The following is a 14,373-nucleotide window of genomic DNA, read 5'->3' as shown; positions in this document are numbered from 1 at the left end:
CAGGAAGACAGTGCCAAGGAGGTTCACTTGCAGCAGGAGAAAACAGCATTCCTCACCACTCCGGCAATTCAAACACCTAACAAGAACCTAAAAAAGCAGCGCCTGGACCCATTTGATAGGACAGCAACTGCACTTTCCATCGCGCAGACTGCTGCTTTCCCCACCTCCTGCAAATGACATGTTGCCAGAGAGCCAGTAAGAAGTAGAGAGGAAAACAAATACATTTTCCTTGAAGCACAGCAGGTATCTCAAATTACCCGAAGTACGAGTTACCATGTCTAATGGCTTTCTGCAGATACGACTGAGCGGCATAGTGGTGTCATTACAGCAGTCCACTACCACCATTTGCTCTCACAGGTATCTGCCCTACCTCCACAATCCGAGACTCCAATTGCTCCACTGATTCTGGTTCTTTGTTCTGCACTGTGGCACTCATCATCTGCTTCTTCATCATGCTGTACTTATGCAATGCTCGCTGGTGCTTGTGCAACACCCCCTTCTCATGCCTTTCACATAGGTCCTTTACAGGAAAAAGGAACAAAACCAGGTACTTAGTGGGAACCGGGCAGAGTGCTAAGGGACAGCAGGCAGAGGCAAGCCAAGTACATCAGGAACATAAACACATCATCACGCTTTGTAATTTCTCCGCTGCGGATTTTTGTTTCTATTTTCAAGAGGGTCAAAAAAATGTTGTCAGATGGGAATTCAAGAAACTGAACTGCCACTTAAGCTCAGTGGTACGGGTCCAAGCAATCTGGAGCATCACTTCAGCCAACGTTTTGGATCTTATCAGGCCACTTATCTTCCGTGACCTTCTCAATATTAAGTGCTGGCAATTAGTCATAGTAATAGATTGCCAGTGCCCTTCTATTTCAGTCCAGGCCTGGGAATGTCAGGAGCAGCTACCAAGCACAGTTTCGCTAGGTGCTTCTAAAAAGTGCATTTGACTGTGAGATTAATATCAACAGAAATGCTTTCATTTGTGACTGAACTCATGAACTGTCTCCGTGAGCCTAGCAGTAGCCATTTAATTCACTGTTTTGACTCAAAAGCAGCTAAATCTGGAAAATGGTTAGCTGATCCATGTAATTCAAGCAGTCGTATTTCTGAATTTCTTGCAGGGTTTGCCATTTGGCAAGATCTCATCACAAGAATAGCTGATCAGTAAGGCTACAGAGCTAAGGCCAACAGCCACTCCCCTCCCTCTGCCAGATGCCCAGTGTGCCTCTGAACTGGCCTCACAGTTTTCCATCTAGCTGGCGTTACACCCTCTAAGAAGCACAAGCTTGTTCTAAACAACTTTTTCATTGGCAGAAGAACAGCAGAGCTCACTTTATAGGACTGGAGTAAATCCAGGAAAAGGTTCAGCTTCTCCACCACATCATTCTCTTCCTGTTTACCCTAGAAAACAAGGAAAAAGTACATTTTATGTAAGCCTGGCAAGAACCAACATCACAGCTCTTCACATCCTTACACCACGCAGGCCCTCCACAGTATTCCCCAGGGCATATCAACGGTTACACAACTGCATCAAAAATCTTTCAGATGTCACAGTGGCATTTAGTCTTTAGTCTGCAGAACAAAGATCTGACTGGAGCAGGAACAGCTTTTCCAATTGACTGATCATTATAACAAGAGGAGTTAGTTTCACAGTCCTGCATGTGTCAGTCCTTTCAGCTTTCTCTGCCTCGAATTTCTTGCTTTTGCAGACTTCTCCAATCTTTCATCTTTCCTTCTTACGAGATAACTAATCCATTAATCTATAAATACCTGCATGTTCCCCATAATAGTTCATGCACCAGAAAGCACAAATGAGACACCAAGCTAAGTTTCACCACTTTATTTTTTCCACCTTTTTCTAAATACTGCCTTTTCTTCCTATATCAATAGAGCTCTCTGGAGCATAAACTGCAGAAAAAAAGAACCAGTCCAACAGATCTATAAAAGCACACTAAGTATTTTAACACAAGGAGATGAGAAGAAGACAAAACTATTATTTTTGCTTCCCAGACTGTCACGATGTCACATCATTCTAACAGCCATTATCACGCTGTACGCTTACACGGGAATATGACACTTCTGTCTGAATGACTTTCATGTAGTGTTTAAGTAACGTGAATGTCAAAACTTGATTCAGAAATTCTTCTGGATTCTCTGCAGCAGGTAAATAAGAGAACGCAGGGTTTTTGGACGGCTCAGTGGAGCAGTACAACTTAACTTGTCCGATAACCATTTAAAAGGAAAAAAAAAAAAGCAGGCCTTTCTCTCCACCCCTTTGCCCATTATATTTTTCCCCATTTAAACACAGTCCAGGTTTTTCATTCAAGCATGAACAAGCAGGCTGGTGGCTGAGGATGCACCTTTGGATTACTATGTCCCTCTTAAACTTTTTAAGTGCCTACCCCCACAGAAACTGTGATTCAAGATGAAACTAGAGACACCAATGCACCCTCCTCGTTTTACAAAAAGTTAAAAATAAATAAATAACTCACCTGCTGCACAGCCTTATCTGCCAGAAGTGCAAATTCAACAGACAGACCCTTCAAGGCTTGTTTCAGAGTCCCCCATGTGCTATTATTCAACGCAGCCCAGGAAGGAAGCGGTGTAGTGTCTGAGCCTAAAGCACTAGGAGAACAGAAATTAATGTTTAAAACTAGGAGACAAACTCCACCAAGCACATGCACTAATTTGCAGAAAGCAGTTCAGAGTTTCAAATGTCTAAACAGGTCACAGTGCAGAGCTACTACTGCACAGCCACAGAAGCAGTGCTGTGAATATACTGGGGGAAGAGGTAACATGGTCAGTACCTTAACGTCAAAATATTGCACTTTATTTTTGTTGGTCTATGGAATGCAACCCTAGAGGAAAGCACGCGTTTTCGTCTTTTGCAGTAGGAAAACTTGATAATAACCTACAGCATGCACTGAAATACCCATTCTTACCAGACCATTTGCAAGTAAACCTCACAACAGTTTTCAGTTATGAAGCAACAGCAGAAATGTTCACATTGGCAAATCTTCTTTCTCCCAACCTACCTTAGCTCCTTTCCAAATATGAGGAGATCTGAGGCATTATCAATGGCTCGAGAAGCTATCCTCTCTGCACGGTCCCGAAGCTTGTAAAAGCTATTGTAAATATTTCTGATGAGTTCCCTGCTGGCAGCAAACTGGGCCTGTATGTCAGCTGGAAGGAAGTCCTGAAGAAGTGCAAGAGACATTACTAGTGGATGTATCAGACGCATACTCCCATATCTTAATTTTAGGCATATCATATAGTCAGCAGAGAGACAGACTTCTCTTCTGCACTCTCCTTCTCTCTCCACCCTGCAGCAACCCTGAAGAGATCAGCTTTGCAATTCAGATCTCCAAGTCAGACGTCATACAAACACCCCTAACTTTCAGAGGTAGAAGGAGGTTCAAATACAGGGTGCAGACAGAGTTGGCAAAATCTGCAACTCTACTATGAATTTAAAATGGGGTTTGTGAGGTTTCAAGCCCACAGGTTCTGATCTGAAGCTACTTAACTGCCAGTATTGCAAAGTCAAGCACGTACTGAAAGTTCAGCTAAGCTCTTTTTGACCTGTGCATCACCGGTAAGAGCCTGAATTAAGCTCCGATTGCAAAATCTTCTGCTAGCAGTGCAGGAACCTGAACAACAACTCAATCTAAAATTGCTCAATGAGCAAAGTAAATGTATGCTTAAAATCTGCCGCAGCACTAATCACTAAGATAAGCATATAAATGCAGAACTTCTGACTTCTCTAAAACAATCCAAATTACTCTCCCACAGGGAGAAAAATAAAGAACAATGACATGAACACACGTGGAAGATATCAATCTAGATATTAGCTTTTAGATGGTGTGGTATGCTCATTTGTTTGGTATGCAAATACAATTAATTAGTAAGAAACACATTCTGAGCAGGATTCACTCTTTAATCTTTCTCATGTTCATGAACCACTACTTAGCTAGAAATATCAGGTCTTTAAGAGTCAAATATACTTTCTATAAAAATTACAAGTTTAAAAGTCTTTCAAACTCTGGAAACTCTCCCCTACCTAAGGTCTCTATCACCAAACAAAGGCTGTAACTCATTTACCCAGAGGAAAGAGCCATTTAAATCCGAATTCTATGTTGCAAGCAATACATATACATACCTTGGCCTGGGTAGCTAATCTGCAGGTCATAAATTCATCTCCCACTCCCTGGACCAACTCTCTTAGTTTATTCTGTACGTCCTAAAGAAGAGACAGAATCAAACGAACATGCAAAAACTAAATGAAACACAGGCAGTTCACACGGTTCTCTCATATTATCATAGTAAGGCACAATTTAGCAGATACAGCTTTATCCAGGTTAGGTTTAGTTCAAGGGAAATCGTAACACGTATTCCCCTAAGAACAGCTACCATTTTCAAAATCCTGGCATCAAATGAAATTACATTCCCCTTTCCAGCTGCAGAAATATCTATTGAGAGAAAATGTTCCTTGTCACGGGGAGCAACAATGTGTAAGTCAAAAGCAATTCTGAACTCTGTGCCCAGGAAAGCAGTTACGGGAAGGTGTGCAAACTCAGACTATCACTAACAAGTACTCACTGAGCCGCTGAACGACAGAAAGAGCTTCAAGAGCACATCTTCTGAGAAAGGAGGATGTCGAGCCACCAGGTTTATAAAGCGCTTCAGAGCTCTCCTTCTTGATTCTATGAATTCTCGGTCGGCTACAGGAAGGAACATTAAACTTCAATTAATAGACCACATATTACAGCTGCTCAGAAAGAGAAAAAAGAAAGCACTCAGTCCAATAATTTCCTTACACTTATAAACCTTGCTAAAGCACTTCAACAAAACCAAAGAATGGTCACCGGCACTCCGTTGGCTCTCTGAAAAACATCTTTTAGACTGACCACCAGGACAACAATTCCTTCAAGTGGTTCTTTACATCTTACCGAAATCCTGTACTTATATCCCTGGGTGGATTTCCACAGGACGGGTCAAGTAAGCAGGACAAACAACTGAGCCTAAGATCTGAACCCTCTGCTTAGAAACTGTGGGGACGCAAATATCTTTAGTCCTCTGAATGAATTCTGTAGGTGGCCTCCAAAGGAGATCTCATTTTGTTTGGGACTCCTGGGTGCTACTGCAATGCAAATCACACCACCACTTGCCAGTTTCAAACTGATCATCCCACAGATGATTATAGTTCTTGCTCACTATTCTGAAAAGGTAGCTTCAGTGTGTTTCACCCTCAAATGTGCCTCCTCTGCACTTTTAGACATTTTGTGGGTAGGGGGAGAATAAAGTTGTGTTGTTGTTGTGTTTTTATCCAGTTGCTTCATCAATATCAGCACCCATCTTTTTCATGCCAGACTTCTGAAAGTACTCTGAAGATCTATCGGCATCACAGTCTGCAGTACATCCACCCAAAGTCTTTACTTATTAAACTAAAAGAAGTTCAGCTCATCTTTCTTCCTGAAGCAGCAAAGAGGTTCAATCAGGTGATACTGCTGCAAAGCAGTAAATCAGAGATGCTAGCATCTTTTCAGGAAAAGTGGAAAAATATATCAAAATAAATCTGAAGGAACAGGAAGTAGCAGAACTGAAATTAAAAGAACGCACAGGCAAATGGATACCTAAAATTTACAAAAGGTGCCTTCACGTTTAAGCTGGGAGTTTACAGGCTGCAGGAAGTCTCTATAATTATCTTTAGTAAGGTGATCATCAAATTATTTTTTCATTCATTAGTGTTCCACATCTTGATTGTGGTTTGTTCGTACTTTAGCCTACACGGAGATTTCAGAAGTCATCCACTCACTTCCTACATGATCTGTCCCAGTTTGCTGCCATCCTCCAAAATGAGCAGAGCAGACTATCAACCCTCCTTCATCTGACAGACAGATGTTATGCCGTGTTTTACCAAGACCATGTTACACCAACACGGAGGTAAGAGAGTAACTTACTACAGGAGCGTACAAGTCACACAGCTTTATCCATCGGGCAGTGGGACTAAGGAACGTGCAAGAGTCACACATCTACACTGATCTGTCAAATACTGCGCTGTACAGTTCCATTTATCAGAACATTAACATACTCAGAAACAAGAACTACCCATTCCATTTCCTTTTTCCTGTTTGCAGTTTCTATTTAACACCACTTACACAGCTTTTCTATATACAGAGTAACTGGACTAAAGGCAATCACCACTCTCTGCCTCCACGCAGTTTTGGACTATGTTAGGACTGTACTACTAGCGCAGTTTGGGAACAAATCCTGCCAGATTTTTTTTTTAAACATTTGATATGTATGGGAAGAAATGCACCAGTGAACGCACAGAAGTATCAACACATCAGAAACGCCAGGAAATAAGCAACTGACAAAGCATATGTATTGGAAACTTCTTTCAAGCATCCTCTCTCCACCAAGATAAATCAGAGAAGGTCACTTTGCTCACAGGTGTTGCATGAAGTGGAAATTCTGGAAAATCTGGCTGAGAACACTGAATCAGGCCAAATTCAACAGACCGGTTTTCACAACCTCAAAAGAAAGGTCTTTACAATTCGCATTCCATCATAAAAAAAATATGACCATTGAAGCTTTTCAATAGTATTATTTTGCCTTGTTCTGGTTTGCTATAAATCCTACTCTGTTCACTGTTTACCAGTTCCTTTTTATTGTAGCAATACACAGACTCCTTGACTGAAATCAATTATTTTTTGAAACAAGCTTAGCAGCATAGGCAGGAGACAAACCAATGAAAAGCTTTTTCTTCCACAGATAAAGCATAAAACAAGATAGAATTTTATACAGATATGCATCATTTTAAATAATAAAAGTTTTAAAACAATGCCAGTATTTTTGATTATTGAAAAATGTAGCAGAACGAACTTCAACATGCTTTCAGTCTTGGGATACTTTGTTGGCTTCTGTTCTAATAGCTACAATATACCTGAGTGAACTGACATTCCAGCCTCAGTTTTTAATTTCTGGTTATCCTACATACTGGCTGTTGTTTTTACACAGTAAGTTTCTCTGCAGTCTAAAGCCTTATAATGTATTATTTATTTTTTTTATGTTTAGTCTTCTCTCACTCCAGAAAAACAATGGTATTTCCACTAACCTTTCCTATTCTGAGCACCTCACAAAACAGCACGCTGCGCTACATACTTGAGTTGTTCAACAGCACGGTAGCAATTCTACAAAAGATCATATGATCATCACAAAGCACACATGATCATCATAACCTATTTTCCTAAAAATATGATAGCCACAACTCTGCCATGCTTTTTTGTAGAATTACTCCTTGAATCTTACCAGAAAGGTTATTAAACACCAAGATGTACGGGGGGAAAAAAAAAAAAGACACACACACTGAAATTTTTGATTGTGTTACCTATAAAGACTTCTGGGACAGCAATAATTCACAGCTCCAAATCATTTATTAAATTCTCAGAATTGTTTTCTGAGCCAAGCAGAAGCAAGGACATTCAATTCTTTCAAGTATTTATTTTCATTGGTTTCATCTTGATCACACCCACACTGCAACTCCTCCAGACAAAAGACCGACCCAAATTTACCTCCCAGCATCCTCTTGGGTGGTAGTGCTGGCACCATGCGATACGGGAACTTCTGCAGCAGCATCTCATGGAACACCACAAAGTCATTGTATCTCCTGTAGACCGAGCATTTGAATCTCTGCAATAGAGGAAAAAATTAAAAAAAAATCAATACACAGGCTGGACAATCAGTAGCATTTCCATTAATTTTCTACCATCAGCTGCACAGAAAAGAAAAGAAAAGAAAAGAAAAGAAAAGAAAAGAAAAGAAAAGAAAAGAAAAGAAAAGAAAAGAAAAGAAAAGAAAAGAAAAGAAAAGAAAAGAAAAGAAAAGAAAAGAAAAGAAAAGAAAAGAAAAGAAAAGAAAAGAAAAGAAAAGAAAAGAAAAGAAAAGAAAAGAAAAGAAAAGAAAAGAAAAGAAAAGAAAAGAAAAGAAAAGAAAAGAAAAGAAAAGAAAAGAAAAGAAAAGAAAAGAAAAGAAAAGAAAAGAAAAGAAAAGAAAAGAAAAGAAAAGAAAAGAAAAGAAAAGAAAAGAAAAGAAAAGAAAAGAAAAGAAAAGAAAAGAAAAGAAAAGAAAAGAAAAGAAAAGAAAAGAAAAGAAAAGAAAAGAAAAGAAAAGAAAAGAAAAGAAAAGAAAAGAAAAGAAAAGAAAAGAAAAAAGAAAAGAAAAGAAAAGAAAAGAAAAGAAAAGAAAAGAAAAGAAAAAAGAAAAGAAAAAAGAAAAGAAAAAAGAAAAGAAAAAAGAAAAGAAAAAAGAAAAGAAAAAAGAAAAGAAAAAAGAAAAGAAAAAAGAAAAGAAAAAAGAAAAGAAAAAAGAAAAGAAAAAAGAAAAGAAAAAAGAAAAGAAAAAAGAAAAGAAAAAAGAAAAGAAAAAAGAAAAGAAAAAAGAAAAGAAAAAAGAAAAGAAAAAAGAAAAGAAAAAAGAAAAGAAAAAAGAAAAGAAAAAAGAAAAGAAAAAAGAAAAGAAAAAAGAAAAGAAAAAAGAAAAGAAAAAAGAAAAGAAAAGAAGAAAATCTCACAGAGAGGCTGCAGAAATAAAATATTCCTTATTTTTAGAGGTCTTGTGATGGGAAAGAGGGAGAGAAGTCTCTAAATGCAGCCACCCTTCCATTATGAATAGAGGTAACGTTCTTATGAGAGTAAGATTTCAGGTAAAAGTGTATGCCACACTCCATTCACACACAAGAGGAAATGGAAAGGAGAAGTAGTTTCCTAAAAAATGGCAAACATATCTAAATCTGTAGTGGTTCCGCACTCCCACTCCCTCAAACTCCCTGTTCTTTCAAATTAGACAGAACACTTAGAACTAGTGCCAATACTCAAGCGCCCTAAAGAGCTCCTTTCTTGAAGTACTGCAAGTGCCTGCTTTAGCTCTTGGGAACTTTCCTTAAATCAGCTTCAGATCCAGAGGTGGCAAAACAAACTTAGATCACGTTAAGTATTAGCCCAAATGACTGACCTTTTAAGTGAACCTCATAAGACAAAGAGAGACCTTGATGCTAGATCTATAAACAAACATTTAAAGATCCATTAAAACCTTAGCCTTTAACTCTGCCTTTCTCAGATCAGTATGTAGAACAGACCAAGGAAACTGGGTATTCATTCCAAAAGGAGTTAAGTGGCAACTACAAGGAGATAATTGAGAGGTAAAAGTCCTTAAAAAATAATTAAAAATAAAAGCAAAAACCAAAAAACAACCACTACTACTACACATTGATCTACTGAACAGCTAGTAAGAAAGACTACATATGACTATATGCATTCTCACTACTTTTGCATTGCACATCACGCACCCCTTACTCTGCTGCTATGAATTTTCAGAAATAAAGCAAGGAGACCTATAACTGGAGCACAACGGCTACAGCCCTTAGGGCCTCCCCCTGTCTGATTTGAAATCTGATGCTGATTTGTGTTGCAGGTCTTAGACGAAGTGCAAAGCCAAGCTGTTTCTTCTCCCAGAAGCATAGTTCTACAGCTAGAACTGAGAGGGATGACAGCAACTGAAAGGAACTGGCAACGGTTTCTTCCTAAATTTAATACCTAGAGAGACCACCAGGGTCTCAGTCCAGTGTCTTGATATTGCAGGCAGAACCAGAGCCCTAAGGAACCCACAGAAACATTCCCTGTCTGCCCTTTTCCCCCACACAACAGTCTTTGAGCAACTTACAGACATCAGCCTAAAGCCCCAGCCGTCACTGCAGGTAAGGGACCCAAACGTGATGCTGAATATCGACAACGGTGACCACAATGGTTTGAGTGCTATTCACTAACTGGTGCTTTGGTGGCCTGGGAGCTGCAAATTGCTCACGGTCCATTTTGAATAGAACCAATTTCTTTCTTGAAAAAACATACAGAAGATCCTGGAGAGCTATTTCACTGGCTGTGCCGTAAATAAGAAAAGATACATCACCTTCAGTCTTCACTGATACCAAGAGCAGAACCCTGAGGTCAGGATTAGGGCAAGTACTCTGGAAGCGGCCTAGACTCTGCGGAAGGATTTGCAGTACCTTTTCTGTTTATAAAGGATTGCAGTTTAGCACTGCCAATATGATTTCTTCACAAGCTCTAAATAGTCTGAGATATGCAGTAGCAGACACCAATCCGTTACGGAATCATTCCATTTATGCTATACATCTGCTTTTCTAGAGAGCTCAGGTGGGTTAGCACTTCTAATGGTATCCACTCACTTTGCAGAACTAGCCGACTACGCATCAGACCTCAGCTACAAGATGTATCATACTGCCAAAACATAGGTCAAGAAAGCACTGGGCTGGTGCATTTAAAGCAAATCAATACAACCGGCCTACTCGAAACCAGCATCACCCAACACGCCTATCAAATCAGACGAGACTTTGCCAAAAGCAACTGCGTGGACATTCCTGAGAAGGCACATTCTCACTAAGAGCATTGCTTGTTCACATTACCTTGCTGGAAACCTCATATTCCACATGTTTCAGAAAAAGGCCCTTCTTCTCAGGTATAAGCTCCACCTGCACACTATCCTTGCTCAATAGCTCTTGGAGGGTGTGGGAAAGCAGCAGTGGATTTCCCTGGGGCGCCTGCATTAGAAATTGTTCCGGTTCCCTCGGTTCATTTACTGGAGGCTTTGCCAAATCTAAAAGACAAAAAGGGAAAAACAGTCCAGTAGACCCTGCAAAGATAAACTGAAAGAAGGAGCCTTAAAATATTCTCTTCCCTCGGTGCTCCTGCAGTGGTGCAACATGACCAGAAGAGCACCGAAGCCACTCCTCCCCCAGGAGGCTATGCTACTTCCCACACGTTCGAGACACTGGAACCTCCCTCTTCGCTACACCCAGGAGCGCTACCAATTACACCGAGTCAGAAAGCCATCTCCACGAAGCAAAAGAAGAATCACAGGCCAAATTTGTTCCGTGAATCAGCTAGGAGGCCTGCATTTCCTGTCTGTCCAGCTCCCACCACAGCAGGATCTGCCAAAATGAACGAAACCCTAGCTCAGCACTTTTGGATCCTGCCTATAACAACTCATGGAAGTGAAGAAAATGTGCTATTTTACTGCACTGCAGAAATCTAATACATTAATTTCACAGGCCATTACAAAGGAAAGAGACACTTTGCTTGACATAATTATATTAAAGTGTATGACAATATGCTAGAGCATGCATGATTTGTGGTAATTTACTATGTCAATACGTTAAGTTCAATAGCAGGAGAACAAGGATCCTAGTAATGTCTACCAACAAGACAGTTTACTCCATCACAGCTAGCTCAGGAAATAGCTTCCAAATACATTGATTCTACTGCTTGTAGCTAAAAAATAAACAGGATAGGGTTATTTTGTTGTGGTTTGGTTTTGGTTTTTACAGTGAATTCAGCTATAGCTGGATAGCTTTGGACAGACAGAAATCCTAACTAATTCTCAGCAAGATGCAAAAGTGAATAAAGACGGCTCTAAGAGCATGGCCCTGGAAGGCAGACTACACCAAAGAAGGGGAAAAGAGGATGATTTGGAATGCTCTCTTAATGACTGACCCAAGCCCACTATCTGAACTTGACTTCATAACTACATGTTGTGTGACTGCAAACACAGCTTACCCTGTTTTCACAAAGCTATCACTTTTTCCACCCATCTTACACATATGAAAAGCCAGCAACAGGGTGAAAAATGTGGCCATAACCCTGGAATCTGTTCAACCCATACCTGGGTCTGGAACAGAGGGGTTGCTTCCTCTCTGCATACATCTGGTTAAAAGGGATACTGTGAGCAAGTTCTTTTACAAAACAAGTTGTATCCACCGATGAAAACCCACCTAGAAAAGCTGAGCAGTATTAACAATCCCCTCCTTGCAAGTGTGCCAAAGTTACAGCACTTAAACACGTCTAAAATTTTGATATCACAAAAAGACAGTAGCACTATAGAAGCAAGAAGTTTTCCTGTGAGCCTTGATACATAGTTCAAAAGGTTGGTGAGAAGTTCCCTCAGGAAGATACAGATTCATAACTTTACCTTGACAGCCCTGACCTCCTGATAAGGATTTCCCACCTGTTCCTTCATGTGCTCAAGGCCCTGGAAAATGGGGAGGCAACCTCCAATCCCTCAGATAGACAGTTGCAGCCTTTGTTTTGTAAATGGCTTAAGGAAACCAAACCTAATCCAGGACAAATGACCTTATCCCACATGTCTCATCAGGCTCCAGATTCCTGCAAACGTGACTCAGAGAAGCAAGTCTTAACACCTCTGCTTTAATGGAATAATGTATCGCCTATTAACCCCACCTACAAACAGCTTCTGAAGAGCTCCAGTTAATTACCAGAAATTTGTAGTGAAAACGTGAGCTAATTCAACGCTGACAAGGGACACTGCTGGATAAAGTGGTAACACACACATCTGTGTATCCGCTTTTCAGACAGATGCTGAACTGAGAAGGAAAGGAAGAAAGAAAACTCCAAATTCAGAGAATAAAGCACACGATCTTTACACGATTTTCTCCTGTAGTAAAATCCTCCCACCTGACACTTGATGGTGCAGCACGGTTATAATAAACCATACTCCCAAGGGGAAGCCCTAAAAATACACAAAGAGAGCAGCATGAAGTGCACAAGGCAGCCTCACTCCCCAGAGCAGCGGTTCTCCGGGTGCACGCCCTTGTAATTCTTGGTTTTAATTGCTCAAGACACATCAATGAGATGCAATGTGACACGGGAGATTTTGTTATTTCTGCCATGCACGCACGCACACCCTGACGGAATTCCACAGTCCTCTGTGGTGCTGAACCAGCAGCTCACCTCTCAGAGGAAGTCACAGCGAGCCAGTCTCCCCAAAGAGGCTAGCCAAAATGCAGCCCACCTGCTTCCTGAGAGCAGTGCCAACCTGCACCAGCACAACGCTCCTCCTGCCTGCTGCACCACTCTCCCTGCTTTCCGTTTTCCTGCTGGCCAGCAGACAAAGCAGGAATTTCATGGCACAAACTGCTCCCTGCTCTGGGGCTCGGCACCATCTGAACTACTAAAACCCCCAGTGGGAAAAGTAAGTACCGGGAGAAAAGACCAACAGGATGAGCTGTGAATCCTTCAGTATTTCATCCGTAACTCCTGAAATCTGATGCATGATCCAAACTGTCAGCCCCCGATGTTGAGGTCTCTCCTACTCGTTACAGAGACCTGAACCCACGTTACCCCAAAGACAAGTGCAGAGCGAAGCCCCACGGCCAGATCTAGTCAAGACTCGACGTTCCTTCATCAAATCAGTCATGCTGCTTCTTTCATGTGAAATGCTTTGCCACTTTTCATCAAGTTACTCTCTAAATTTGCTTTCTAAACTTCACCTTCAGGAAATACCTTCTTTTCTCAGCACTTCACACGTCCGGCTCTTCCTGAAATACTCTGTAGCTTCTTTAGATCCCACCTTGTCTAAATATCTAAAGTCATACAAACAAGTCTGAATAATTACTGTTTAACTAATCATCTCTTCCACATCAACAAGACAGCTAGTCAGGGTGAACGTGCACCCCCAAACACCAGTCTGAGAACACTGTAAGATTACTTTGGAACTGTTAACCTGGTCTGGAAAACACCATTCTGGCATTAACATTAACCCCGCAGAAGAATGTATCCTTAAACTATTCATCAGCCCACCTTTCATTCTACTTACTAAAGAGTCAATTCAGAAACAGCCTCGAGAGCCCTGGCCAGGAATGGTGGATAATAGTGTGAACTCATTGGTATGAGCTCCTGTGTTCAACCAATACAAGGATTTACATGCATTGTAACAACACACTTAATGTTTCCCATCACGCGCGCTCCTTGAGAACAGCTAATTTTGAAAACATTCCCTTTGGTCTCAGATCATCATCTAACAAAGTTTATATAAATAGAGCAGTAAATGAATATAGAAAGGAGGTAGGGAATGGATGCCCATACAGGGAAGCAGATAAAATTCAATCAGCTTTTTGTAAAAGCTATCCTTTTGCTACAGTAGAGTTTCTCAATCTGTTGTCAATAAGACATAAGGAAGTAGCCTGGTATAACTGAAAACAATTTAAAATAAAAGCTAAAAAAAATACACATGAGCAAACAGACAGGCAGCAAGAAGACAAGAAATAGAAGTTTAAAGAAGCATTCAAAGCATAGCCCGTTTTTTTTGTTGTTGTTTTATTATAAAAGAAAACAAGTGTGAAAACACTGCATCATTTTTTTATTTTTTGGTAAGAAGTCAGGTAGCCTTTAGACTGAAAGGAGCTGAGAAACTTATCCCGGGAACAACCAAAACTTTATGCCACACATTTCAAGCTGTAGTTAGCACCCTGAGCTCACGGCTCCCTTACATACAACCGGACAGCAACCT

At 40.5% G+C, this 14,373-nt stretch overlaps 1 protein-coding gene across 4 annotated transcripts in view; it reads right to left on the bottom strand.

Moving 5' to 3' along the window:
- The window catches only part of SNX8 (sorting nexin 8), a 28,520-nt gene that overhangs the window by 5,650 nt on the left and 8,497 nt on the right, over positions 1-14,373 (bottom strand). For 3 of the 4 annotated variants that reach the window (XM_048059770.2, XM_048059754.2, XM_048059761.2), the window contains 8 exons: positions 10,475-10,665; positions 7,572-7,689; positions 4,597-4,718; positions 4,157-4,237; positions 3,036-3,196; positions 2,493-2,625; positions 1,333-1,401; positions 371-520 (listed from right to left, as the gene is read on the bottom strand). In XM_048059770.2, the coding sequence (XP_047915727.1) occupies positions 371-520; positions 1,333-1,401; positions 2,493-2,625; positions 3,036-3,196; positions 4,157-4,237; positions 4,597-4,718; positions 7,572-7,689; positions 10,475-10,615 (975 nt within the window). In that variant the 5' untranslated portion in view covers positions 10,616-10,665. The remainder of the gene's footprint in view (positions 1-370; positions 521-1,332; positions 1,402-2,492; positions 2,626-3,035; positions 3,197-4,156; positions 4,238-4,596; positions 4,719-7,571; positions 7,690-10,474; positions 10,666-14,373) is intronic. The other variant, XM_048059778.2, reaches the window with a different exon arrangement.

Source organism: Anser cygnoides, chromosome 15, assembly GCF_040182565.1.
Source record: "Anser cygnoides isolate HZ-2024a breed goose chromosome 15, Taihu_goose_T2T_genome, whole genome shotgun sequence".
Lineage (NCBI taxonomy): Eukaryota > Metazoa > Chordata > Aves > Anseriformes > Anatidae > Anser > Anser cygnoides.
This window is presented reverse-complemented; position numbering and strand designations above follow the sequence as displayed.